We start from the raw sequence: 26,914 nt of genomic DNA, 5'->3' as shown, positions 1-26,914 counted from the left end.
GCTACATATGAAATGTGACATCAGTCCCAGATAGTCCCGGTTATAACATTTCTGTCATCACTGGTGTGTTGCAGAATGAGGTGATAAGCCAGCAGCTGTCAGTCATTTTCACGCAGTGCTATGGACCTTTTCCCATCCCCAAACTGACGGAAATTAAGAAGAAACAGACCTCACGCCTGGGTAAGATAAGGCTGTTATAAATACAGCTGAAGCAGAGACACTTAAGTTTCATCCCATGTTGAAACCTTCATCTCACCAGAAGATAGATAGATAGATAGATGGATAGATGGATGGATGGATGGATGGATGGATGGATGGATAGATAGATAGATAGATAGATAGATAGATAGATAGATAGATAGATAGATAGATAGATAGATAGATAGATAGATAGATTCTTTCAGGTCCAACAGATCTTCAGCATGAAGGTCTTGTGCCTGATCAAACCTGTCAGAACCACTTTGATTTAAAGGAGTCATTGCCTGGAAATTGCACTTTTGCAAGTTGAAACATGTGTATTCGTGTTGGACCGAAGTGTTAACTTCCCTGAAAGGCTTTCTTTTGAAGACGGGGGTTTTCCGTCTGGGCCCTTTCTTCACAGCAGAACCGCCAACAAGGGTAAACTCTCACAAATGCGTGATTTTAATTTGCTCCTGGGATTTCGTCATTACAGGAGGCTATTTGAATAAGCCAGCCCCTCTTCCAGATTGATATAATGCAATAAAGTCATGCTTTACTGCTTACGCAGCTAATGCTAATGCTAACACTAATGCTATGTGACGAGCCTAAAAGTTTAACCCCGTGCAATGTACAAATGAGCCCCGTGTTTTCTTTTTTATAAGTGGGGTGAAGTGCTGTGCCATGTAAATTTTTGTAAACATTTCGTTGTAAACAAGCTTCTTCCACCATCTCGGTATCTTCACTCACAGGCTTGGAGTCTGGTTCAAGCATAAATTCCGTAAGCTGCTGCTCGGTCAGGTTCGCTTGCCATCACTAAGCTGTTTTGGAGTGGGACGCAATGTGCTCGCACTGGGCCAGCCCCCCTTCCGACTCTGGCCTCCCAAAGTTTTGGTATGAGCAAAGGGTCAGAACAAGTTCTATGTTTGATTTTTTTGTTTGTTTTTTAAGTTTTCAAAAAAATATTTAAAGACACTTAGAGGACAGTGGATTCATGAAAAGACCAGGCGATAACACCTTTAAAGAAATGCTGTGAACAGCCTGGTAATGTCCCCATTTCATGATTCATTACCTGGAAAGAGAAACACTTAATCATGCAACGTCATCATGCTTGACTATGTCTCCAGAGATTTCTGATTTTTAATTTTAAGTTTTCCACTTCCAGGTCCACCTGTGTGATCTGGTGCTGTAGGTGGACTTTATAGAATAAATTTGTAGTCATCTGGGCCGGATCTGATGATGTTACCCGACAGGATGCTTGGTCATGATTGATTCTCACGCAAGCTCCTCCACAGGGGTGAGGGGGAAATTATCAGCTGATAATGTCCATATACGATAAGATTACCGGTTAACATAGGCTAAACAGTTATCTTATCGTATATGGACATTTGCTATATACCCCACCTGGTTGTTTACATGGGTAAGGTGTGGTTGTTTACACGGGTCAGATGTGGTTGTTTACATGGGTCAGATATGGTTGTTTACACAGGTAAGATGTGGTTGTTTACATGGGCAAGCCGTGGTTGTTTACACGGGTCAGATGTGGTTGTTTACACGAGTAAGCTGTGGTTGTTTACACATACCCTGAAGCCAGCAAGCAGCCAAACTAGCTGGAGTTTATCGCAGACACAGAAATAAAACCTGCTGGCAGCTTGACACTGTGTTCATACTGAAAACGTGAAGTCAGGCTTTATGCAGCGAAAATTTCAGGAGAAACAGTTTCTGCTTGAGACATGTCAGAGTGATGTTAAGGGACACAGAGAGTCCATTTTACGTATATTTATATTAGCTTAGCTTGTTTCTTGTGATTCCCCTCTGTTGAAATCCAGGATGCTGCTCAAACATAGAATAGGAAGGAAAGAGATGAGCAATTCAATCAAAAAGGTTTGAGGGCGGAGTCGGACATCCAACCCCGCCTACTACCAGACACGTCCTGTTCCGCAGCCCGGACCCGCTCATTAAAATCCTCCACCGCCGCTCATCATCACTTCTCCCCTGGTCACTGCCTGACCTGTGGTGTAACTTTTGCTGTTGCCCACTTCTTGTAAATTCCAACAGAAAAAAACAGCAAGACTTCCGTTGCAGCTTTTGTGTTGTGACTAATTGTATGGCTGTGACACAACAGCGTACCTGAGCTTTTTACCACTTCACATTAGCTTAACCTGATGAGAGGAAGAAGAAGAAGATTTCATTTGTCATTATACACAGTGCAGAACACAGGTACAATGAAATTTGTTTCCAGTACAACCCGTCCAAGACTAGACAGCAACAACATGTAGACACAACAGGAACAGGCATACTGAGGCAGCAGCCACTTACAGCGCGCCTATGTATTAGAGTAGATATAGAAGGAAAAGATAACATTGGGGGAATAAGATGTGGCTGGGGAGGAAAAAAAAGGCATCTCAACACTGGGCCCTTAGGCCCAGTGTTGAGATACAAAAAAAACCTCCTCGGTACATAAAAGCACATAACTCAGACATTCACAACATCAGAAACACATGGGGGGTGGGAGAGGGGTCTCCCATCACAGCAAGTGCGGACGCAGCTGACATGAGCGCAATCCAGTCGACCCGCCGCCCGGGAGTGGAGGGAGGGGGGTGAAGGAACGACCAAGGCAGTGAATCATCGGGGGAGGTGTATCTGTAGTGGTGTATGTGAGTGTGATGCTTGTGTGTGCGCAGTAAGTAAGTAAGTGAGCATTTTAACTTTCTCCCAGTCCTCCATCTCCAGTCTCTGCCACCTGATGATAGTGGGGCGTCCTTGGGAGCTGATCCAGGAAAAAGTCCAACGCCCGTGAGGAGGGTGGGGGGAGGGTGGGGGGACTGAGCATCCGTCAACAAGACATTCCAGGAGAACTTTATAACCAGCCATCCAAGGCCAGTACAGGGAGCCGAATTGATAACAGCATTTGTTTTAGTTTCAGGCCAGAGCTGTTTCGTCTGCCTTGAGTCTCTCAGTGGTCCCAATGGCGACTCCAATCATCCGAATTTGGGTCAATTTCCATTTCCATCCAGCCGAGCCGACAACTTCTCCAAGTTGGTGTCCACCTTATGTACAAGCTTCGAAATCGCAACCAGCTTGCCATCCAGAACTGGAATAGCCTCCAGTTTACGATTTAGCTCCTGCAACGCCAAAGTCTGATTGTTCATAGCTCGACACACACCAGCACAGAAATCCGGCAGCTTGCCAGTGACCGCCGACAGTGTCCGAATTTTGCGATATGCCAGGAAACCGCCCGCTCCAAACAGCAGAAACCCAGTTATCATGAATCCGAATGTATAGATGTCTTCAGCATCCTCGACAGACAGGATCGACAGACACATGACTTTCCACGCTCCCCAGGAATCCATCACATATCCAGCCGAAAATGTTCCGCCAGGACAAGCAGGCTCCCCTACGCCTGTTTTCCGGTTCGAATAAATTTGGTCGATTGCATTTAGGGACCAGCTGATCAAATCCATTGTTATAGATTTTAGTTTCAGAAGAAATGCAGAGAGAGACTCAGAGATGACAGGACAAGTAAAAGGGCAGAGTGGGGAGGAGGGAGGGAGAGAGAAGAAAAAAGCGTCTGCCTTCGTCGAGAGCCGGAAGAGATACATATGATACATATTTTCTATCTTCCAGACCCCCACTTCCTGAATAACAAGGAGATGTCTGATGTCACTTTCCTGGTGGAAGGGAAACCCTTTTATGCACATAAAGTTCTGCTGTTTACAGCTTCACCCAGGTACGTTCCAGCACTGCACTTGAGCAGGTGTATCTACATACACATGATCTCACTTACCAGCAGCTACACATATCGTGTTGGTTTATGTGATCTTGTTTGCAGGTTCAAGACCCTGCTTCAAAACCGACCAGCAGCAGAAAACACCTGCATTGAGATCAGTCATGTCAAGTACAACATTTTCCACGTAAGTTCCTCTTTCCAGAAAGGTTCCATCACCCTAATGGATAATTTCTCAGAATTTGGTCAGTTCTATCCACGATACATGAGCTGAGATTAATAAACAATCCTAGAAAAGCATTTTTGTTTTGGTCCATCACTGTCATCATAATGTGCTTTTGGCATTTACTAAGTATTTCTTATGGTGAATACATTTAATTTAAACACTCAAAACAATAATTCACAGCCTGGTATGATATTCATGTGTGTTATGTCACTGATGCCTCAAATTGATTAAAATACACCAATCAGTGTCCTTCCTGCCATCAACACTATTTTAACTGGTTAGTGCACCAGCAAGCCAAGAAGAAGCACTTCTGTTGGTCTTAGCGTGATCAAGTAGACAGGTATGAACATTATCGCCATGGAAACCAACCAGAACGTCGGTGGATCAATTCCTGACTTCCTCTGACTATGTGCTGAAGTGTCTTTGAGCAAGACACCAAGCCCATATTTCCTCCTAATGTGTATAAATGAGTGAGGAAGGAGGAAAGCACTTTATTATATGACAACGCTGCATGAGTGTCTGTGTGATATGACTCGCTGCATGAGTGTGTGTGTGATATGACGTGCTGCACGAGTGTGTGTGTAATATGACGCGCTGCACGAGTGTGTGTGTGACATGACACGCTGCATGAGTGTGTGTGTGTGAATAGATGAATGTGACATGGTGTAAAAGTGACTTGAGTGGTCAACATGACTAGAAAAGTGCTGTATAGTACAGCCCATTTACTATTTATTATTCACCACGGGCTGGTCCGACAGTGGTCTTTCTGTGTGTGTTTGGATGTTCTCCCCATGTATACTTGGGTTCTTTCTGGGTACCTGGTACTCTCCCTAGTGAGTGTGGGTTTTTTGTCTCTTTATGATCACCCTGCAATAGACTGGTCCCCTGTCCTGGGGGGTATTCCACCAACATAGCTAAAAAAAAAAAAAACAGGCTGTATCGGAAAGCCTCGTTTGAATTAACACCATCTCTGAATTAAGGCTCAAACCGTTCCACTAACACATTTCAGCTGCATATAATTGAAGCTAATCCAAACAAGGCCTACATAGTCTGGTTATGTGGGAGGTCCTGAGGAACGTAGGAAGCCCTGACGAGTGGATGGTGGAAAAGAGGAGCTGGCAGAAAAAGAGAGCAAGCTGAGAGCTGTCATTTTTCTCTGCAGCTGAACAAAGAATGCTGATGGAGATGTATGAAAACTTTAAAAGTGTAATCACCAGAAAATATGATACAGCTGTGGTTAATAAAGCAAAGGAAGCAGCAAACAGCTGCTGAAAGACAACATTTGCTACAAATTTATACAACTTTCATCTAATTGTCAGTTGTTATATGTTGATTTCACTGTACTGGTTTATTTCTGGTCTCCTCTTGTGTTATAAATCTGTTTACATAAAGCAGCTGACATGTCTCTATATAAGATGTACTTGCCCTGCTGAGTTTATTAATAACCCAATATTCAATCCGCATCATCATATTTTGTGAATATATTATCATACGTGCATGTGTGTGCGTGTGTGCGCAACCTATGTTAATTCTGTACTTTTAGATCTCAACAAAAGCAATCTTACCAGCCAAAGCTTACCTGCAGCAGGTGAAAATAAAGTACAAGAACATATCTTAGTGGGAGGTAGCCTTTGAAGAAATGTGTTCGTTCTAAACGTGTTGAAATGTAAATTTGTTGCACTGTAGATGCCAAGACAATGTCAGAGACTACTGCTACTGGTGGGGGTCCTCCCCCTGAAAACCCATGGAGCTGGTGGCCTGAATGTGCTTTGAATTAAACGTGCGCCCTCTGCAGGGTCATCAATAAAAGGCCAAGCCATGGTAACCAAAAAGCAACCGTCTCTTTCTAGCTATATCTTTCTCCGTCCATCTTAGCTTTGTCTTGCTCTATCTCTCTCTTTAAATACCCTCGGTCTGTATGGACAGAGCTCAGCTGATCCCAGTTTTACTGTTAAAGGCAGAGGCAATGGAGGTCAGGTGTTCGTGAAATTGGGGAGGGAGGTTAATAGGGTATTAATTAGTTTTAAGAAAAGCCATGTTCTTTCAGTACGTGTATAGTTGTGTTTCTTTAGTTGCATCAGCACTAACTGATTTATTGCTTTTTCAAGACAATGAGAGCAGTGATATAACAAGTTTTATTGATTGATTGATTAATTGACTGATTGATTGTTAATTTTATACAAAAATGAGTGGCAGGAGTGCAGCATTCTACCAGGTGGAACTTTCTGTTAGGAGTCTGTGTCAGCCCATCAGACCTCTGACACACAGCTAAGCTAAGCTTGAACATTAGCCTGCCCCCAAGCAGGCTAGTTCTGGTGTATAAGTTACCATGGTTACTCAGCGGGTGTTCAAATAAGCCACATTGATGGAACGGAACTCTGACTTAAATGAGCCAGACTTATCAAGATAAGGCCGGATTTCCCTTAATCCAGCTTCATGGAATATCCCTCAGGTATACATGTCCATGTGTACCTGCCTCTCACCTGCAAAATGCTGGATTAGGCTCCAGCTCCCCTGCAACCCCAGTATAGATAATGGATGGATGGAAATTTCCTATTTACCATTTACTGTTTACCATGGTCCTGGCAGCCAACAGGACACTCTAGCCAAGATGTAGTTTCAGTGGTGACTAATGATCATTTCATGTTTTAAATAAGCAGCATCTGAATACTAGTTGTTTCAGACAGTTTTCAACATGTTCAGTGTGATCATTTTGATTAGCAAAGATAACTGAACGTGTTTCTGTCAGAAGAGACAGTGCTACTCTCAAAACGCAACATATCTGGAGCACGGTCCATGGGAGATGCAGATTCAGCAGGAATTGAACCTTTTGTGTTTGCCATGCTATAAATTTGAATTCTGTACTTTACTTCCTGTGTTTATGTTTAAACAATCGGTGTGTGTCCCAATTTAGGGTCTGCACACTTCGAAGTGCAGATTCGTCTGCCACATACGTCATTGTGGTGCACGAAGTACTGTCCCAATTCACAGAATTTGAAGGACCCTCCGAATCCACCCTTCAAATCCGCACTTCGTTTAGCCTCAAACATAGGCTGCTGGTGATGCATCTTTCACGGCCTCTTTTCTCCCAGAATTCATTACGCACAAAGCGGTGGCGAATTAGCAACCTCAGAAGAGTCGTATTAAGTTTAAATAAAGTTTTACTTTAAAAAAGTACACTTATTTTAACTACACTTTAGTATATATACGTTACAAAACCAAGTACATTTAAAGCATGTTTGTTAAATGGTGACATTAAAATGAAGGGGTTAATGAAGTGTGTACCTGCTGTAAAATAACAGAGCCTCAAACCGTGTTTTTTTTTTTTTTTTTTTTTTTTACTCATTGTGTCCTATGAGTAATTTCAGAGGTTTAAGTGATTGAACGTCCTGTATTGTTGCTATGGGAAATTCTTGTTGACTAGGTAGGCTGTCCCATTTCACGAACATTAAGCAGACTTAAGTGTGTAGACTACGGAGGAGACTCTGTAGGCTACGTAGTCTGCGCACTTCGAAGTGTGCAGACCCTGAATTGGGACACACCTATAATTGGAAGTTGTGCTCTGAATTTTAAAGTTGGTAACATGAGTGGGACGGTCAGGAAAAGAAACCCACCACCTTTATATGTTGCATAAGGAGTAAAGTGCTGATGGTTGCTGACATGGTTATTTTCACCTTCTCAGTTCTGGAGATGGAAGTTATGTTCCCCTGATCTGTTGCAAATACTGTATGCTCCTATAAATGATTACCATTACAAGGTGTAATACACAGCTTAATATAATTCTTAAAAGACTCAACTTGTTCCAAATTAAATGTCTGATTAATCTAAAAGTTGCTTAAGAATTACATTAAGCTGTGTATTACACCTCATAATGGTAATCATTTATAGGAGCAAGCACAATTTGTATAAGAGAGTTAGTTCAAACAACTCATATAAAGAAAATGAGTTAAGTGAACTTTTGAGTCTATTTTTGACAGCTCATCCACCCAGAATGCCTCTCAGCAGTTCAGATAGGTCCAGACAGGAAATCAGACACGTAAGCAGTGTAAAAGCTTCCTGTAAATTTCAAAATAAAAGGTCCTGTGCAGATTTGCAATCACTGAACCATGTAAACATTACGTCATTAACTGTCATGGGGGTTCAGTGTTTTTTTTTTTTTTTATTATGGACAACGAGACGTTTATCCTGGATGTGGAGAACTATGGAAATTAAAACTTTGATATTCTGTATGTCAACGTTTCATTTCTAGTTTATAGTGTTGTCTCATTAAAAGATATACTAAAATATTTGCAAAAATGTGAGGGGTGTACTCACCTATGTGAGATACTGTATGTCCAGCTACTTAAAACAATAAAGGGTGATCTTTCAAGGTGGAGGCGCATACCCATATTACTTATGAGGAGTGTTGCTGCCATTAAAATAATGGTTCTACCTAAAGTCAACTACCTGTTTTTAATGACACCCACTAAACCATCCTCCAGCTTGTTTAAATTACTGGATTTACACATATCTAAATTTCTATAGAAAAAACGCCATCACGTATCTGCCTTTAGTCTGTTATAGTTTTTAGACTATGGTGGATTGGAGCTACCCAACTTTAATCACTATTTCTTAGCTAACAAACAGCAATATATCTCCAAATAGCTTAAACCTAACGTTCTAGATGAACCATGGTTAGATGTAGAGCAAGCATTGTGTAAGGATCTTGTTATCTCTGACCTGCCATTCATCAGCTCAGCCATCAAACCCAATAAGTGTTTTAAAAGTATTAACATCAGTTCTGCTTGGTGGGAATTTCTAAAAATAACCAAATCTTCACTTTTTCCATGTAAGCTTACACCCATCTGGAACAACCCTGACATCCTGCCAAACAAAAAGGTAATTAACTTCACTCAATGGAAAAATAAAGTAATAAAACAGAACATATAATAGAAAATGGAAACATCTTCTCATTTGATATTCTGACTTCACAATATTGAATCAGCAGCACAAAATCTTTAGAATATCACCAACTTAAATCTAGTATATGTAAAAAAATATACCATTAACTGCCAAGGAACTTTCACCAGGTCTGTCTCTGGGCTATGAGAAGATCTAAATTCCAGCTGAAATTCTTTAAACAATATTTCTGCTCAAATGGGCACATTGTTGATTTTTTTTGGGGGGGGGGGGGGCTGCCAAGATATCTGTCAGAGGTAGGCCTCCTTGGCAGCAACATGCTACAACTGCCACTGCAATCTATTAGCGTGGGAAACAAGCAAGAGAAGGCTTGGTCGGTGCTGGAGCTGAGGAAATCCTCTGACCAGCTGGTGAGAGCAGCAGGCACCCAAGTCAGAAGGAAGTGGAAAGCCCAGGTAGAAGTTGACATGGCAATTGATAGGCTTAAGCACCTCAAGGTGGTTAACAGGGTCCAGGAGGGTCAAGCAGGCCTTGGGAGAGGCAAGTCTCCCTTGTTCTGGTCAAAAGCTTCCAAAAAAGATCGAAGAGCCATGGTGGTGGCAAAGGTGGCAGAAGCTGAACAGGAACGCCTTACAATCAAAGTGGTGTCCCAGGGCCAGCAAAGACAATGGACATCATGGGCAGGTCTCACAAGCAGGCCTATGTCATGGTCTGACCTTTGGAAGATCCCCAAGCTAGGCTCAGCATCTTGATCAGAGCAACGTATGACCACTTACGTTGTCCCCAAAACCTCCACCAATGGTTTGGTTTAGAAGAGACCTGTCTCCTTTGCAACACTAGCAATGCAAGCCTCCATCACATCCTGTCAAGCTGCAGAACAGCGTTGGCGCGAGGCCGCTACAGATGGCAACATGACCTAATGCTGAAATAGCTGGAAGAGGTGGCAGAGTCATGCAGACAGGAGGCAAACAGCAGACCTTCCATTACAGGCAGACATGCTATCCAGTTTGCAAGGGCAGGAGAGAATGTCAAGCCCTCCCACCAGAGGGACACAATAAGACTCCTCTCACAAGGCAGTGAGTGGATCATGAGGGTCGACCTGGGGAATCAGCTCCAATTCCGGCCAGACTTCGTCATGTGGTCAGAGGCTTGCAAAACAGTCTGTCTGGTCTAACTCACTGTCCCATTGAAAGGTGAGCTGGAGGCTGCCAACAAGCTGAAGCAATCCAAGTATGCAGACCTGGCGGTGGAGTGCAGGGAGGCTGGCTGGAAAGCTATTATGTACCCTGTGGAAGTGGGGTGCAGAGGTTTTGTTGGTTCCTCAACTGCTCACCTACTCCACAACACGGGATGCAAAGGAGCAGGGCATTGGAAAGCCATGAAAGAGCTGGCTGAGGAAGCAGAGAAAGGCAGCTGGTTAAGAAGGAAGCACAAGGGGTGGGGGCCAAACAATACCTAGGGCTTTAGCAGGGGGTGGCAGGGAGAGATCCCTGCCATCACTTCGCCATCAGGAGACGTACTGGGGTTAAAGGAGCGAAACGTCAATGACTGGTGGTCCCCAGCTGAAGACCAACATAGGCCTACAGTGGTGTTCAGTGAGGTGTCATAGCACACCTGCCCAAAGGCACTGGTGGAGGTGCGTCAGGCAGCAATGCACAGGATAACATTACCTGTATCACAACATGTAGACACAGAGGGGGGGGATGGATAAAGGTCTATAATTAACTAACACTCCTGGATCAAGAGTCAAGGTTAGATTCCAGCAGTCTTAAAAGATGGAAGTAGATCTCCTGTCAATAGAGATGTGTTGATCAGATCCAGTTCAGATGTATTAGCTAAGGTAAAATCTTCCTTAAACAGTCTGGTAGGGATGGGGGAAGGTTTTATTCTGGTTAACTCAGAGAGCTGTACAGGACAGAAACGGTCCAATCAGAAACCAGCTTCTGCAGACGTCTCTACAGCTGCTGTGGATGAGACATCATCAGTAGAGGGAAGGATATCATGGGTTTTCCCTCTGATAGAAACTATTTTGTTTATAAAAAAAAGTCACAAAGTCAATCCTAGCTGAGAGTTAAAGGAATACATAGCTCGACAGCACTATGGCTGTTAGCTACAGAGCTGAAGAGGAACCTGGGCTAGTTCTCCATTGATGATCAATACTTAGCTGTTCTAGCCTTACGCAGGGCTTTCTGATCTACTATTAAACTTCCCAGACTAAGTGAGCCTCTTCTAGACCAGATGAACATATCCTTTCCAATCACCTTGAGGTCTGTTTTAAAGCTTGTAGCTGGAAATCAAACCACCAAGCTTCTTCTGGCTGCTCATCTTCTTTTCTAGAGGAGCAGAGGAGGAGAGGAGAGTGTTGAATGCCTTCCTAAGACCTAAAAACACAGCTCCAACACAGGGATTCTTATCCAATAAATACTTAAAACAGTTTCTGAAGAATGGTTGGCCTGGAAACCAAACTGCATGTGATGCAATGAGAAATGACCCTTATCAAGATGTTAATCAGTTGGCTTGCTAACCATTTTTCAACAACCTTGGACACAATGGTAGGATGTTAATAGGTCGTTAACAGGCTGCCTCTGTCCTAATTCCAGATTTTAAAAAGGGTGTCACTGTGACAGCCTTCCAAGATGACAGATTGGCTGATTGACCATTATATTAATGGGTTTTACCATAGCTTCTGCATGGGTTTTAACTTATGTCAATGTCCTGAACATCCTTGGCTTTGGAGCTTTTAAGATCTGCATTGATTGTTTTTTTTTTTACCTCTCCTATATTCTCAAGCAGAAAAATAGGCTGATCCTTGTTTATGGGGCATGGCAGGAGAGTGGAAGGAGTAAAGAGCCTTGTGATTTAAGATACGCTATCAATAAAATAATTATTAAAAGTGTTTGCTGCAACCATAAGATCCTTAGCCAGGACTTTATTCGCTGTTAAATCAGGTGATTTAGTGACCTATTTATGGCATTAGCCTAATAATTTAATTAGAGTCTGCCATACTTTTTTCCTATTATCATTTGCTTTCTCAATGATGGAAATAAAGAAGTGTCTTTGTGAACTGTCTAGAACTAATCTTAGGTCTAGGACTGCTCAGTAGCCTTGACTGGTAGAAGAGCTATGCAGACTGTATAGCCATGATCAATTGAGAATCAGCCAGTCAATCACAATGGATGTTTGAGGGTTCTGGATGGTTGGTGGATGGAGGTCTGGGTGGGCCAGATGGACAGAAGTCTGGATGGTCCAGATGGACAGAGGTCTGGGTGGTTCAGATGGACCGAGGTCTGGATTGTTGGTGGATGTCCACCATGTCCCAACAAGGCTGCTACATCGGCAGATGGACGTGGAGTGATGTTCTGGGCTGGAATAATGGGGAGTGGGATGGTAGGACCTTTTAGAATGGTCTCTGATAAGCCTGTCCAGTTTCCAACAGAACATTTCCCTTCATTTCCCCAAATTCCCTTCATTTTGAAAAGATGCTGTGTTGTGTTGGTTACACACCCAACATCAATAGAAAACTTAGGGTGTCTTCTTTAAGGAACAATATCATTCATATATATTCTATAAATGATTTTGGGGTCTCAGACTTGTGTTTTCAGTGTATGCACTAAGACGTGAACTGTTGTGTGTTACAGCTGGTCATGCAGTATCTGTACTGTGGAGGCACTGAGTCCTTACACATACGCAACACTGAAGTCATGGAGGTAAGAGTTGCTTAACCAAGGCTGCAGTGACAGCATCTCTGAATCCTTGTCTTATTCTGTATGGCTTTACTGTTCCCTGCAGCTCCTTTCTGCAGCCAAGTTCTTCCAGCTAGAGGCCCTTCAGAGACACTGTGAGATCATTTGCTCCAAGAACATCACCACTGAAACCTGTGTGGACCTTTACAAACATACTAAGGTGAGAAACTCAAGTCAGGTTATTGATCATGAACAATTGTAAACAGGTCATTTTAAGCAATCTCTGACTTTCCCTCTTCCTCCCCCCTTTAAGTTCCTGGGTGCTTTAGAGCTTACAGCTTTTATTGAGGGCTACTTCCTGAAGAACATGGTGTTGCTGATTGAACTCGACACCTTCAAGCAGCTTCTGTATGAACCTCCTGCTCCAGAGAGTCCTGCATCCAGCCCTGGCAACTCCTTCGATATCCTTAATGATCTGGAGAAAACTCTGGCCACTCGCATCCACTCCATCCACCTCTCCACTTCTAAAGGCTCCGTGGTGTAACGCCAACCCTCTCGGAGCCTTTAACCCAGATTCATTATCTACAGTAGCTAGCAAAAGTATTTCACTCCACTCTTGGCATTCTCCTGTCTTTTTGCTTACAACCCAAAAATAAAATGGATTTTTTTTTTTTTAATTTACACAAAACGTCAAAATTGAGGTAAAATAAACAATTTTTTAAAAATCTAAAAACATCCATCCATTTACCACCACTTATTCAGGGGATTTCTCTCTCCTCTGCCACTTCTTCCTGCTGATCCAGGAGAATCCAGGTCTCCCCAGGCTAGGCCAGAGACGTAGTCCCTCCAGTGTGTCCTAGGTCTTCCCAGGTTGTCCTACTGCTAGGACATGCCCAGAAAACACTAGGAGGCATCCTAACCAGATGCTCATCTGGCTCTTCTGGATGTGGAGGAGCAGCAGTTCTGCTCTGATCACCTCCTGGATCTTGGAGCTTCTCACCCCATTACCAAGGAAGAGTCCAGACATCCTGAGTAGGAAACTAATTTCAATCACTTGGAAAGATCTCATTCCTGACTCGGAGAGGACACTCCACCGTTTTTCAGCTCAGGACTATGGTCTTGGAACTGGAGGTGCTGATTCTCATCCCAAATGCTTCACACTTGGCTGTGAATCGTTCAAGTGAGAGCTGGAGGTTACGGTCTGATGAAGCCAACAGAACCACATCATCTGCAAAAAGTAGAGAACCAGTCCTGAGGCCACCAAACTGGATCCCCTCAACACCTAAATGGACTGATCCTAGAAATTCTCCTCCACAGCAGAGACTGCTGTCCAGAGGATTACTATAAAGCCAGACAGACTGAAACTTTTGTCTGTCTTTTGAATCCTTTACAAGCATATTTTGCTTTGTTTTCAGAGCTTGGATCCAGTTTGGTAGCAAACAGAGCAGTACCACCAGAAATCAGTGTTGGGCAGCATAGCTGATGTGTGACCAACAAATGGAACAAAGAAGAAGCTGTGACGCATATCCTTTCAGACCACCACTGTCTACTGCACTGCCTCCTTCTGAGAGTGAACATCATCATGAGCTTCACTGTCATGCTTGTCATTGTCAAAAAATGACGTCTGAACTTGGAGATTAACTCAGAACTTTGCACTGCCCTATGGTGGATGGTCTCACAACTATGCCAATAGCATGGACACATGAAAGTATGAAGACACTGACAACTGACAACGTTAGACATGGACATAAGTAAAGAAAGCAGAAATGAGCCTAAACTTGTCTACAGAGCTGGGATTTATGGAAGAGAGGCCAGAAAAAAGAAGAAACTGCTGACAGAAAAAAAAGGGTGCAGGATTCCTCAAATACATGCAAGTAAGGCCCATGTTCAGATGAGACTAAAATTAAGCTTCACGGCTCTCAGGTGGTGGCAGCATCATACTGTGGAGATGGTTTTTATCAGTAGGGATTGTGAAACTGGTCAGAACTGAAGGAATGGTGGAAGGAGTTAAATCCAGGGAAGATCTGGAGGAAAGCCTGTGTGAGATTAGAGCCAACTGAGAATCTGTGGAAGGATTTAAAGATGGCTGAACACCAGCATGTTATCAGCGTAGTTTTTTACTTCATGTAGATCTGTTACATAAAATCTTATAATAAAGAAAAATCAATTTAAACTGCAGGTTGCGATGTAAAAAAAAAAATAGGAACAATTGTGGGTGAATACTTTTGCAAGCTATTGTATGTTAACGTCATGATTAATATAAAACATCCTGCTCCGTGACCCCTGGCCTCACTGCTGACGTCTGGCTGTTGGATGGCAGCGACTCCTTTTACTTGTGACTCCTGCAGCTCCCTGACGGTTAATATTGGCTGAATCCTGCCCCGATAGCGCTGCCTGTTCACATCAAGTACCATCAGAAACCAGGCCTGCTTCAAGAATCACTCAGACAGTGATCATCAAGCTTCTTTTTTATATTTGAACAAAATGTTTTCTTTACATTTTTTCACTCATACAGTATGCATCTTTGTCTTCTTCTCTAAAATGAGACTTTGGTTTACATTTTCTGGAGGGGCCCAGCGGGACGTTTGACCCATGCCAGACTACAGGGATATGTAACCCTACTATACAATCAATAAACAGAATTCGTAGCAATGTCAGTCGCAGACTTCAAGTTGGACTGCTTTTTATTTCATTCTGGGACATCTGCGTTGAACATGTTGTTATATCGATGTGTGCAGAGGCCAAACTGACTCCAGGAACCTACAGGGTGGCTGGCCCTGCAGGGCTGATTCAAATAAACCCGGCCGCTCATTGAAATCTATGCTGACTTACACTTGAAACACAAATATCCAACTGGGTAATTAGGTTGTGATAACTTTTTGTTTTTGCATGACACCTCCTCGACTGAGCTGCCCTGATCTTGTTTTGTGCAGACTTATGAACCACTTTTGCAAGGCGAAGTGAAATTGCTGCTTTTTAACTTTATATTCACTGCAGAACTGTGGGATTCAGAGACTGGGTTAAATCAGCAGGGGTTTTTCTTAAAGGATATTTAAACAAAGTGAAAAATATGTTGTGAAAGTCATTTTACTGGTTGTTCTTTTTTATTTTCTGGAAGTTTATGCCCAGTATTCTCCCACACTGGCTTAGCTGATGACTCCATTGTCACTGAATGTGCTCCCTGCTCCCTATCTTGTTTATGCAAAGTTGCCTGTTAAACCCATTTGTTTTACTCCTTTCTTTTACTGTTCTGTGCTTTTTGTGAAGATTTAGGCCTGAGTGGGATTGTTCCAGTTAAAGTGCAACCAGATCATATTACTCTTTCTGATACATTCCAGATGATCAGGGTAGATCACAGGGTGCATGTGGATGACTGTCCAATACAAGCTTCTCATGAACTGACTTGGTACATGTCAGGTATCCAGATATCTGTATCTGAATGCATCAGTTTCATTTCAAGTCATTAGTCTGGATTTACCCCTGCTTTAAAAATCTGTTAGGTCAATTTCTGCTCCCTTACGTACGTAAATAGCGACATCCATTTCAGGCATTGTCAAACATTGCTGTCCTCATTCATCCATGCGTGTTTTTTGTTGACATGGTGGCTAAGTCAGTTCCTCCACTAGGGGGCAGTGCTGAGGTCAGAGTTCACTCCCGCGAGCCAACGTCAGTTTCAAACACCGTATATCAGCGGTAACGCGTTGCTATAATGTTGTTTCAAACCACCCAACATGCCCTAAACACTCATACAGTCGTTATTCAAAAGCTCACGCAATTTCTTCAGTTGTTGTCCTCGTCTTCATTCTTCTTCTGCTTTTTGTTCCCTTACTGATCCTCTTCTTCTCTGGTTTGTTTCTTTCCCTCGTAGCATGTCAGCTATTCTGTTCAGCACTGCCCCCGTGATTTCCGGTGGTATTGCTCTGTCTTCTGCGTCGAGTGACAGATAGTTAAGCTCCCTGAAAACAGACCAAATTACGTACGTAACTGATGCAGAAGACGAACGGGAAGTGTCCGTCCGTCTGCTGCGTCTAACATTAATGAGCCTTAAGTTGAACCAGCGACTTAATTCAGTTTTATTAAATTAAATTTTCTGGCAAACAGTACATCCCAGGATTGGAACGTTATTGCGTTATCCTGAAGCTTTAAAGGGATCATTTAGAAGTTTATTCAAATTTGTTTGTTTATTCATGATATTCACACCAGAGATTGTTTATTTTTGTTTTTACCAACAAAGAAGAGCTATGATCACTAGAACAAATGACAGATGCACACGCACACACATGTATTGAAGAGAGGAAGTCCAGATCATCCAAAAAACCTGAACATATTTCAGAAAACCCAAGATGGCCCAAGATGGCCCAAGAAGGCCCTATTTAACAATGTTTTCACAGTTCCATGCATAACCGTGTTTGAAATAAATTGCACAACAGTACTAATAAAAGCTCAAATAGAGCTGGTGATGATGTAGTGTGCATGCCAGAGCTGTAGGGGGCAGAGAAACGTTGGTAAACTACGTCTTTGTGTTGCAGGAGAAGCAGGTTTTGTTTTAAGTGACCAAATAACTTGAAAAGATTCAGCAGCACAAAAAAAATAAAATAAAGAAAAAACACGGAGGTCCGCCATTGTTGTTGTTCACAGGTGTAAGCATGGCCTGTGCAAGATGACGTGGCAGACATCACTATTTCCCAAAGATTCCAGTTCATATTTACACAGACCAAAGTCACGTGTTTCAAGAAAATATTTATTTGTGGTTTCGTCCACCATAAACTCCACTGTCCAATGTCCACCAAGGAAACGAGAGGCCAGAACTCAAAAAAAACTTTATGTTTTACTATCTCACAGTCAAAGTCCATACAGACATCATGATTTAAAGGTTCTTTCTGAAGTCAATTATCATCTCTTTTGTTTTTGTCACACTGAGATCCAGATAATTGCCTCCATGGGACAATATTAGACAGAGCCCTGCCATGTCCTGATACTGGACCTTAAAGAAGAGACAACAGAACATCTAAGAATTTGACCAGATAGCTGCTCTCCTGGCTGGCTCGCCAGCTGTCCATGTGCATAATGTGCAGCAGAGGAAAGAGAAGAAGAAGCGAAATCTGCAAATAGAATTCTGACATGATACTGGGGTTTTTCTACATGTTCATAAATTTAGTCCAAGATAACAATCTTGGTATCCACTCCCTTTCCTGCCTGGTATGCAAACTGCAATGGATCAAGCTTGTCGTCAATAAGGCTGGGATCATTTTTTCGAGGATTTTCTTAAAATTTTTCATTACAAGGGATGTGAGAGCTATGGGCCTGAATTCATTCAGTTCTTTTTGTCATTTAGATTAAGGCAAGGGAATAACGTTATAGGTTTTCCACAATTTTGGAATATATCAACTGTTCAGGCACAATTGAAACAGTTCGTGAACACCCCACTGAGCTGTTCAGTGGTGGCGCAACTTGATGTTGTCCATACCTCCACTGTCTCGCTGTGGATGAGAAGAGGGACGTGCTCTGTCTTCCTGGTTCTCCTGTAATCAACTATAACCTCCTTGGTGTTCAAGACAAGATTGTTCTCTGAGCACTACTTCATCAGCTGATGGACCTCCTCTCTGTAGTGAGTCTCATTGTTGTCCGTTCTCAGACCCACTACAGTGGTGTCATCTGTAAACTTCATGACCATGTTAGTGGAGTGGATGGGAGAGTAGTCATGGGTGAAGAGAGTGAAGAGGACTGGACTGAACACACAGCCCTGTGGTGTCCCCATGTTTAGGATCAGTGTGGATGGGACCTGAACCCCTATTCTCACCACCTGAGGCCTGTTGGTGAGGAAGTCTCTGATCCAGAGGCAGAGTGACGTGGCCAGTCCCTGGTTGTGGAGTTTCAGTACCAGCTTATCTGGCATCACAGCATTAAAAACTGAGCTGAAATCCACAAATAGCATTCTACCATTGGTGTTGGGATGCTTCAGGCGGGACAGGGCTGTGTGCAGCACTGTGGAGACTGCATCCTCTGTTGATCAGTTACCTTTGTAGGCGAACTGGTGGCTGTCAAGATCAGCAGGGATGGCATCCATGATAAGCTTCAGGATTAGCCTCTCAAAGCTCTATATGATCCGGAGCGACAGGGCAGTAATCATTGAGGCAGGAGATGGTGGATGACTTTTTGGGCACAGGCACTATAATAAGGGATTTGAGGCAAACAGGGACTGTAGCTAGCTGCAGGGACAGGTTAAAGATGTCCACAAAGACACCTGCCAGCTGGTCAGCACAACATCTGAAAGTCCATCCTAATACCTGACTTGGTCCTCCTGCTTTGTTTGTGTTGATCTTTCTCAGGGTGGAACTTACCTGAACGAAAGGTTGGTGTTGTTCCACCAGCTAAAGGTGTTGGGGAGTTTCTCTGCTGATGCTGCTTGATGTGTCGAACCGCGCAAAGAAATTGTTCATGGTCTCAGGGAGAGTAGGATCATGGCTGACCTGCTGATCACTGCTTCTGAAATCAGTTATGGCCCTGATGCCTCTCCACATGCTGTGTGTGACGTTGTGATCAAAATGTTCCTCAATATATTGTTTGTACCTGTGTTCAGCCAGCTGGATGTCCATTTTAAGTTCTTTCTGAGCTGTGCTGTAAGCCAGTGTGTCACCTGACCTATAGCCAGCCTTGAGAAAAGTTTACACTCTTGTTTCTGGTTTGGAAAAATCCTAATGAACTTGGTGGGCAGTACAGCATCAGTGCAGACCTGTACATAGTCCAGGACAGCTGATGCGTACACCTCCAAGTGTGACCCTTCTTTGAACACTTCCCAAATGGTATGTTCAAAATCAGTCCTGTAGAGCCTAGCATGCCTCTTCTGTCCCTACCTGAACAGCTCTGGTGGTTGGCTTGGTTGTGCGGACCAGAGGTTTATATGCTGAGATCAGCTCCATGGAGATGTGGTCAGACATGCCCAGATGTGGAGTTGCTGCAGCCTTGTAAGCTTCTGGGATGTTCCTGTAAACTTGATCTAGAATGTTGCCTTCTCTGTTGGAAAGTTTATGTATGTATTAAATTTAGGAAACACAGCTTTTAGTTCCACATGACTGAAGTCACCTACTACAATCACAGCTGCCTCTGAGTTTGCATTCATTGCATGCTAATCAGGCAGTACAGCTCCTCCAGCGCTAATTTAGCATTAGCCCGCGGTTGTATGTAAACAGCTACAGTCAGGATGGAACAGAACTCTAAACGCAGACAATTTAACCTGGTAATAAATGCTAGATATTCCAGGTCAGGGGAGCAAAATGTTCCAATAACGCTGGTAGCTGTACACCTGGTGCTGTGAATGTACAGTGCCAGGCCTCTGCCTTTGCTTTTAGCCGAGGCTGCAGTCCTGTCTGCTTGGAACAAAGAGCGCCATGTCCGGGATGCTGCTATTCAGCCAGGTCTCAGTGAAAGATTCTACCTTTCCTCTGTGAGGCACTCTTCAGCTGAATCTCGTCTATTTTGTTTATAAGCGACCTGGCGTTTGCAAGGAAAAAGACTGGGAAGAGCTGGCCTGTGTGGGTTAGCATGTAGCCTAGCATGCAGGCCGCTTTCCTCCGTCTTTTAGGCCATAAACAAGGATAGTGAGAGTTCCTGTTGTCCACTTAATTTCTGTTGGGATGAAGTCCAACTTTAGGTACTTATAGAATCCATGCTGGCTCCCAATGTCCAGCAGTTCAGTACGTCCATACTGAATAATTGTTTTAAGCAAATGAGCAAATGGAAAACACACATGTAAAATAGAGATTAAGAGAAAAAGACGAGACCCCTGAGCTGCTGTGTCCATACACACCGTCACCATAATGAATGAACAAAATGATAAATCCAGGAAACCAGACAAACAAAAAACCTCCAAAACCTTCAACATTGCTGCACTTATTAAAGGAACAGCACACCAAATAAAATGACAAAACATAAAATTACTAAAACCTTTCTGCTTGCCAAATAAATATTTGTCTTAAAGTCTTAAAGTCTTAAAGTCAGGTTTATTTGTCAATTTCTTCACATGCCCATAACATACAAAGGAATCGAAATTACGTTTCTCACTGTCCCATGCGTATACAGGTATCAAGACAAGTAGGACAAGACAAACAATAAAGTGCACAGACAAGTCTGGTCCTTAAATAAATAAAAGGTATCAAAACAAGGCTAAGAGGTATCACAAACAAGATCAGCATATGTGCATTTGAGTCTTCCAGTAGTTTTACAATATGAAGAGATATACTGTGAGGAAGCAGCTCCAGTTAAAGTTTCAAGTATTCTCAGGGTTTGTAGTGCAATTTAAAGTTACAAGTATTTACAGGGTTTATAGTGCAAGGCAGTCAAGTAATACAAGTGTTCGCAGGGTTTGTAGTGCAAGGCAGTAATCGCACTTAGCAGCATACTTAGTTAGCAGTAATGTTAACAGTCTTTGGTTCTGCTGGCTGGGGCTGGGGGGTGGGGCGAGAGTTTAGTTGGGGCTGGGGTTGGGGGGGAGGGGGTAGGGGCAGGGGGGTGGGGCGAGAGTTTAGCAGTCTCACAGCCTGATGGATGAAGCTGTTGGTGAGTCTGGTGGTGCGGGAGTGGAGGCTCCTGTACCTCCGTCCAGAGGGCAGGAGGCTGGAACAGGTTAGTGTGCGGGGTGGCTTGCATCGCTCACAATGGTGATGGCTTTTCGGGTGAGGCGTGTGCTGTAGATGTCTTGTAGGGAGGGGAGTGTTGCTCCAATGATCTTGCCAGCTGTATTCACAATGCGCTGCAGGGCTTTCCTGTTGCTTTCCTAAGTTTCTGTATTTACATTCATAAATTGTCCAACCTGTAAGTATTAACCAGAGTTACACCCTCAATAGATGGCAGTGAGTCAAGCTCCACCCTTTAGACCTAAATTGAAAAGATTGAAACCCCACAGGAAGGGTCCCATTAAAGTTGGACAAATAAAGGTTCTGAACTGGATCCGTTGGTGGACACGGGGCAATAGGAGGAAAAGGATGGTTGGGATGTCCCCCTCAGACACTGGTGGTGGGGGAGGAAGGAAGGAAATGACATAAATGTTTAAAGAATGAGGATCGGGATAACAGGTATTCTGGTCCAAGACCAGCGGTACACAGCTATAACGACAGGATTAAAGTCTAGCATCATGTGGCTGTAGTGGAAACTTAGCAGGACTCATCAGATGACGAAGGGAAAATATTTTCTTCTCTCACCTATAAAGCTGCATAAAATCCAGCTCGACGACCTCTCGGAGGAAATCCCAGTATTTTCATGAGCAATGCAGGCCAAGTTAAATATTTCCAGTAATAAGTGACAACCCGACCCTCCACAATAAAAGTTTTTCATTTGTTTCAAGAACAATGCAAACGTCTCATCAGCATCATCAGATTTTACAGTGAATTACTTTTATCAATCTCAATCTACCTTCATGTAAGGCAACAATCAGTAGCAAAAAATTCTACAATATTAGTTTGGGCCTGAAAACGAAGTTTAAAAAAATATATGAATGAAGTTGTGTAAATAGTGAAAACAGGTATTATACTACAGCTTTATTTTCTTATCTACATACATAGGACTAGATTTATTTTATTTTTCATTCCACAGTTATTTTGTTTTTAAGAAGTGGAAAAGATGGTATAAAAAGTTGCTCTCAAGTTTCTAAATAAATCTATATTTAATTTCAATCCCATCTGAGTAGTACAGTCAATGTTCTGGTGTATCTGTGACCTGAATGAACTATTTTACACACATAACAGAAAAAAAGTCTAAATATATATTATTTTTATCCTTTTTGTCTTAATTTTTGACACCCCATGTTGTGTTCCTGTTGAAGTTTTAATATATGTTAATAACATGTTATCATAAATTCCCATATTTTAATGGAAATGTGCAACTCTAATATGACATGAAATAAACAGATGCAAACCATTTCATCTCTACACGGTTGACAGGGTTCACGCCCACCTAGCGTTTCCCACCAGTGAGTTCATTTAACCGATTTATCTGTTTCTCGTCTTGATACTCTAGTAGCAAAAGACCAACTTCTGCTTGTCCCTTTTCTGTTGCTTTAGATTCAAAACTGGGTCAGAGTTGTAGAATCAATGTTGGTTCGCATGGCTGTTAATGTTTAATGTTGCTGAGAATATGCTTTGACACCAGCTTTGTTCAATAAAACGCTCCCCTTTATTTGTCTGAGCGAAGATTTGATGCATATTTATTTTGAATAAAGAAAGTTTCTAATGCATGAGACAATTTAAATTCACAAGGGGATGAAAGTTTTTTCATTTTCTTTGATGAGAACATGTAAATTACAATGTTATATTCATGTTGAAGATTCTGTCTGTGCTTTTGTGAATAGCTAATAAAAGCCTTTAAACCACCAAAGTGCTGTTGTATCTGCAGTCTATCGTCTTAAAGACGATAATTTTAGAAGCAAAAACTGCTCAGAAAGTCATGAAATCTTGTGTTGGTGTTGTTCATGGATGGAGGGAAACAGCAGAATAACCACTCATCTCAGAGGCTCTAGAGGAACACCTGCCACATGCAAAATACACTTTGACTAGAAGTTTCAACAAGTAAGGGGCTTTATTTGGATGACCAAAATGAAAAAGAAAAAAAAGGGGGGTGGGGGGTCTCAGAAGGCAGTGTAGTGTGCCGGGCCAGGTTCAGGGAGGTGGAGAAAGGGAAGGAATGAGCAACAATTGATGATATAAACCCAGTTGGCTGCACCGTGGGGTGGTGGTTCCCACCGCGGCCTCACAGCAGGAATGTCGCTGATTAAGGGGTTCCAGCAGCAGCTTTTCTGTGGAGTTCTCCCTGGAGTTCGTATGTTCTCCCTGTGTATGCATAGGTTCTCTCCATTTAAGCGTGGGTTCTCCCTGTGTATGTGCGGGTTCTCTCCATGTATGAATACAAGCTAATTCAAGCAAATAGTCCTCACCTTCTTCAGGGTGTGCTTGTTTTACTTCACACAGTGGCTCCACACTCTTAGCCCAGATTTTGTTTCAACATAAACTTTACAGTAGCGACTAATTATCATTTTATGTTTTATATAACAGTCTCTCATTAATAAAACAAATAAGTTGTTTCTAGTAGTTTTCTACATTGTGGAGTGTAATAATAATGATGTTTAGCCAAGAAAAGCCAACATATTACGTTTCTGTCAGAGGGGGTGGGGAAATTTTCAAAACTCAACATATGTGGACTGCTAAGGCTCATGGGAGATGCAGATTCAGCTAAAAAATTAACCTTGTTTTTGATTGCTGTGCTATAAATTTGAGTTATGTGCGTTAATTCCTGGTTATGTTAACAATTAGACAATGTTATAAAGTTCTGCCCTCTTTGAAATTTAAACTTTGCATGAATGAAAAGGACAGAACAGGAAAAGAAACCCACCACCAACGATTAAATTTGTACATTGTATCATGACAAAAATAATGATAGTTACTGACACAACCCATTGCAATTTCCTCAGTAATACTGATTGGGGTTCTGGCGCTGCGGCTGCACGGTGGTGTGGTGGTTAGCACCGCAGCCTCACAGCAAGAAGGTCGCCGGTTCGAATCTCAGCTGGGGGGAGGTTCGAACCTTGAGGGTGGTGGCCTTTCTGTGTGGAGTTTGCATGTTCTTCCCGTGTATGCGTGGGTTCTCTCCGGGTTCTCCGGCTTCCTCCCACCGTCCAAAGACATGCATGATAGGTTAATTGGACACTCTAAAAAATTCTCCCTAGGAGTGAGTGTGCGTGTGAATGGTTGTTTGTCTCTATCTGTGTTGGCCCTGCGACAGACTGGTGACCTGTCCAGGGTGTACCCTGCCTCTCACCTGTTAAAATGCTGGGATAGGCTCCAGTTCACCCACGACCCGAAATGGAATAAGCAGTCAAGATAATGGATGGATGGATGGGTTCTGGAGCTGTAAGTTGGTGCAAATATGCATCTACAATTTATTATTAGATGAATGTCAAACATCAACGAAAGAACTAAATGGTATGAGTAAATCTAATAAGAGAATTAGCTCAAGCTACTAGAGGCTTTAAAGAAATGTAGATAAGTGAACTAATGGGTTTTAAATTCTAATGGTTTCTCATGTTGATACAACTTGACATGTTTCAGCATTTGTAAAAACTAGAATGGTTTAAGGCCATTTCCACGAAAATTTCTAGTAAGCTCAACTAATCCGGGATTAGAGTGTTAACTTTTTTCTTCTTCTTTTTTTCTTTATTTATTTTTATTTAATCAATGTAATCTGGTGGGCTAGATATTATTGGCAGCCTGCAGACCACCAGTTGTCAACCACTGCTTTATATGCTTTCACAAAGTCATCTTAGTTGAGGCAGTAGCCAATCACATAGCTCTACCAGAGGCCCAATGAGTTAGAATATTACTGACAAACAAGTGTCTACTTTAAAAATGGAAAAGCATAAAATGATTATAAGCAAAAAGAAAAAAAAACTTAAACAGTTTGGAGCCACTGTGTGAAGTATTGTGTGAAGTAAAACAAGCGCACCCTGAAGAAGGTGAGGACCATTTTCTTGATTTATCTCGTATTCTATTGTGAAAAAATATCCAAGAGCATAAGTTTTGAGAGCAGTGTGAGGGAAAGAGACCAAGTCTGAGCACAGAGTTTTGAAAGGAAGAACAATTTGAAAGCAAGAGGGACTTTCTTAGAGTGAGCTCAGAGTTTTGAGAGAGAGCAAGATGATATTTTAGCATGAAAACCAGAAACCTTTCTCTCAAAGCAAACAATTATGCTCTTGATTAAAGATAGGAAAATACCCCCATACATAGGTTCTCCTCGTGTATGCATGGGTTCTTTCTGTGTATGCGTGGGTTCTTTATGTGTATGCACAGGTTCTCTCCGTGTATGTGTGGGTTCACCCTGTGTATGCACGGGCATGGGGGTATTTTTCTATCTTTAATCAGAACGTAATTGTTTGCTTTGAGAGCAAGATTTCTGGTTTTCACACTCAAACATCATCTTGCTTTAACTAAAAACTCTGCTCTCACACTCAAAAGTCTTTTCTTGCTCTCAAATATATCGTCTTCCTTCAGAACTCTGCTTCTATTCTCAAGTTTAGGGTTGCAGGTTCAAATTTCCTGCACTCCAGCTTGGTCTCTTCGAAAACCAAAGCACTGTACAATAAATAAAAAAGAGAAATGAGAACAAGAACATACATATAAAGCCACAGACGGCAACTCACACCTACTTGACAGCCAAAGAGTAAAAGTGTTATGTTAAAAAAGAAGAAAAATAGCCGGTCTGACCTGCAGTGGGAGTCATTCCAGATTTTAGGAGCTAAAACTGAAAAGATGGCCTGCGATGGGCTGGTGACCTGTCCAGGTGTACCTGTCTGTCACCTATTAAATGCTGGGTTAGGCTCCAGCTTCCCCACGACCCGCAATGGATGAAGCAGTTCAGATAATGAATGAAAACTGAAAAGGTTCTGTCTCCTCTGGATTTATAAAATGTTTTGGGACAGTTGAAAGCATCTGGTTAGCTGATCTAAGAGCACGTGATGGCATATATGGGTGAAGCAGGTCAGACAGATAAAAAGACCATGAAGAGACTTAAAAACAAATAAAAGCATCTTAAAATGGATTCATAGATGAACGGGAAGCCAATAAAACCGGAGCTATGTTTTCTAGTACCTGGAGATGGAAGCCTGACTAATCCCAATAAAAACAGTTAAAGTAATCCAGGTGTGAGGTGATAAAAGCACGGATAACCGTCTCTAGGTGACGTCTGGATGGGTGTGTAACAGCCGCCTTAACTGAAAGAAGCAGGACTTTACCTCAGCTTTGACTTGGGAGTTGAGTTTTAGGCTGGGGTCCATTTTATACCTAAATGATGCTGGGTTTTTCATGTGGTACCAGAGAGGAAAAGTCAAAAGAAGGAGTACAGCCGGAGCCACAGGACACATTCTCTGCTCTCACAACTTCTGCTCTGGGATATTTTTCCTCTGTCTTGGGTTGCTGAATGAGCTGTCTGTCAAATGTCCTCCAGCCAATAGAATTCTAGATAAATGCTGCATGAGCTAATAGTCCCCACCTTCTTCAGGGTGACAGATGCTGGTTGAAGAATGGGAAGCCATCCCACCAAAGGCGGTCCTGGACTGTGCTGCACCCTGGCTGGCCCAGCAGGTCTTCAGAGGATGTAGAGAGCTCCTCATTCCGACTGCCGTTTCACAATATTTCAAAGTGCCCTTTAATTTATATTAGA

General features: G+C 42.6%; 1 protein-coding gene across 1 annotated transcript in view; it reads left to right on the top strand.

Moving 5' to 3' along the window:
* LOC121634552 (ankyrin repeat and BTB/POZ domain-containing protein BTBD11-A) overlaps nucleotides 1-13,438 on the top strand; it is a 184,979-nt gene extending 171,541 nt beyond the window's left edge. The window contains exons 12-17 of the mRNA XM_041977264.1: nucleotides 75-180; nucleotides 3,805-3,907; nucleotides 4,010-4,091; nucleotides 12,668-12,736; nucleotides 12,819-12,932; nucleotides 13,026-13,438. Of these exons, the coding sequence (XP_041833198.1) occupies nucleotides 75-180; nucleotides 3,805-3,907; nucleotides 4,010-4,091; nucleotides 12,668-12,736; nucleotides 12,819-12,932; nucleotides 13,026-13,256 (705 nt within the window). The 3' untranslated portion in view covers nucleotides 13,257-13,438. The remainder of the gene's footprint in view (nucleotides 1-74; nucleotides 181-3,804; nucleotides 3,908-4,009; nucleotides 4,092-12,667; nucleotides 12,737-12,818; nucleotides 12,933-13,025) is intronic.
* The last annotated feature ends 13,476 nt before the right edge of the window (nucleotides 13,439-26,914 follow it).

The sequence above is a fragment of the Melanotaenia boesemani genome, chromosome 23, assembly GCF_017639745.1.
Source record: "Melanotaenia boesemani isolate fMelBoe1 chromosome 23, fMelBoe1.pri, whole genome shotgun sequence".
NCBI classification, from domain to species: Eukaryota; Metazoa; Chordata; class Actinopteri; order Atheriniformes; family Melanotaeniidae; genus Melanotaenia; species Melanotaenia boesemani.
This window is presented reverse-complemented; position numbering and strand designations above follow the sequence as displayed.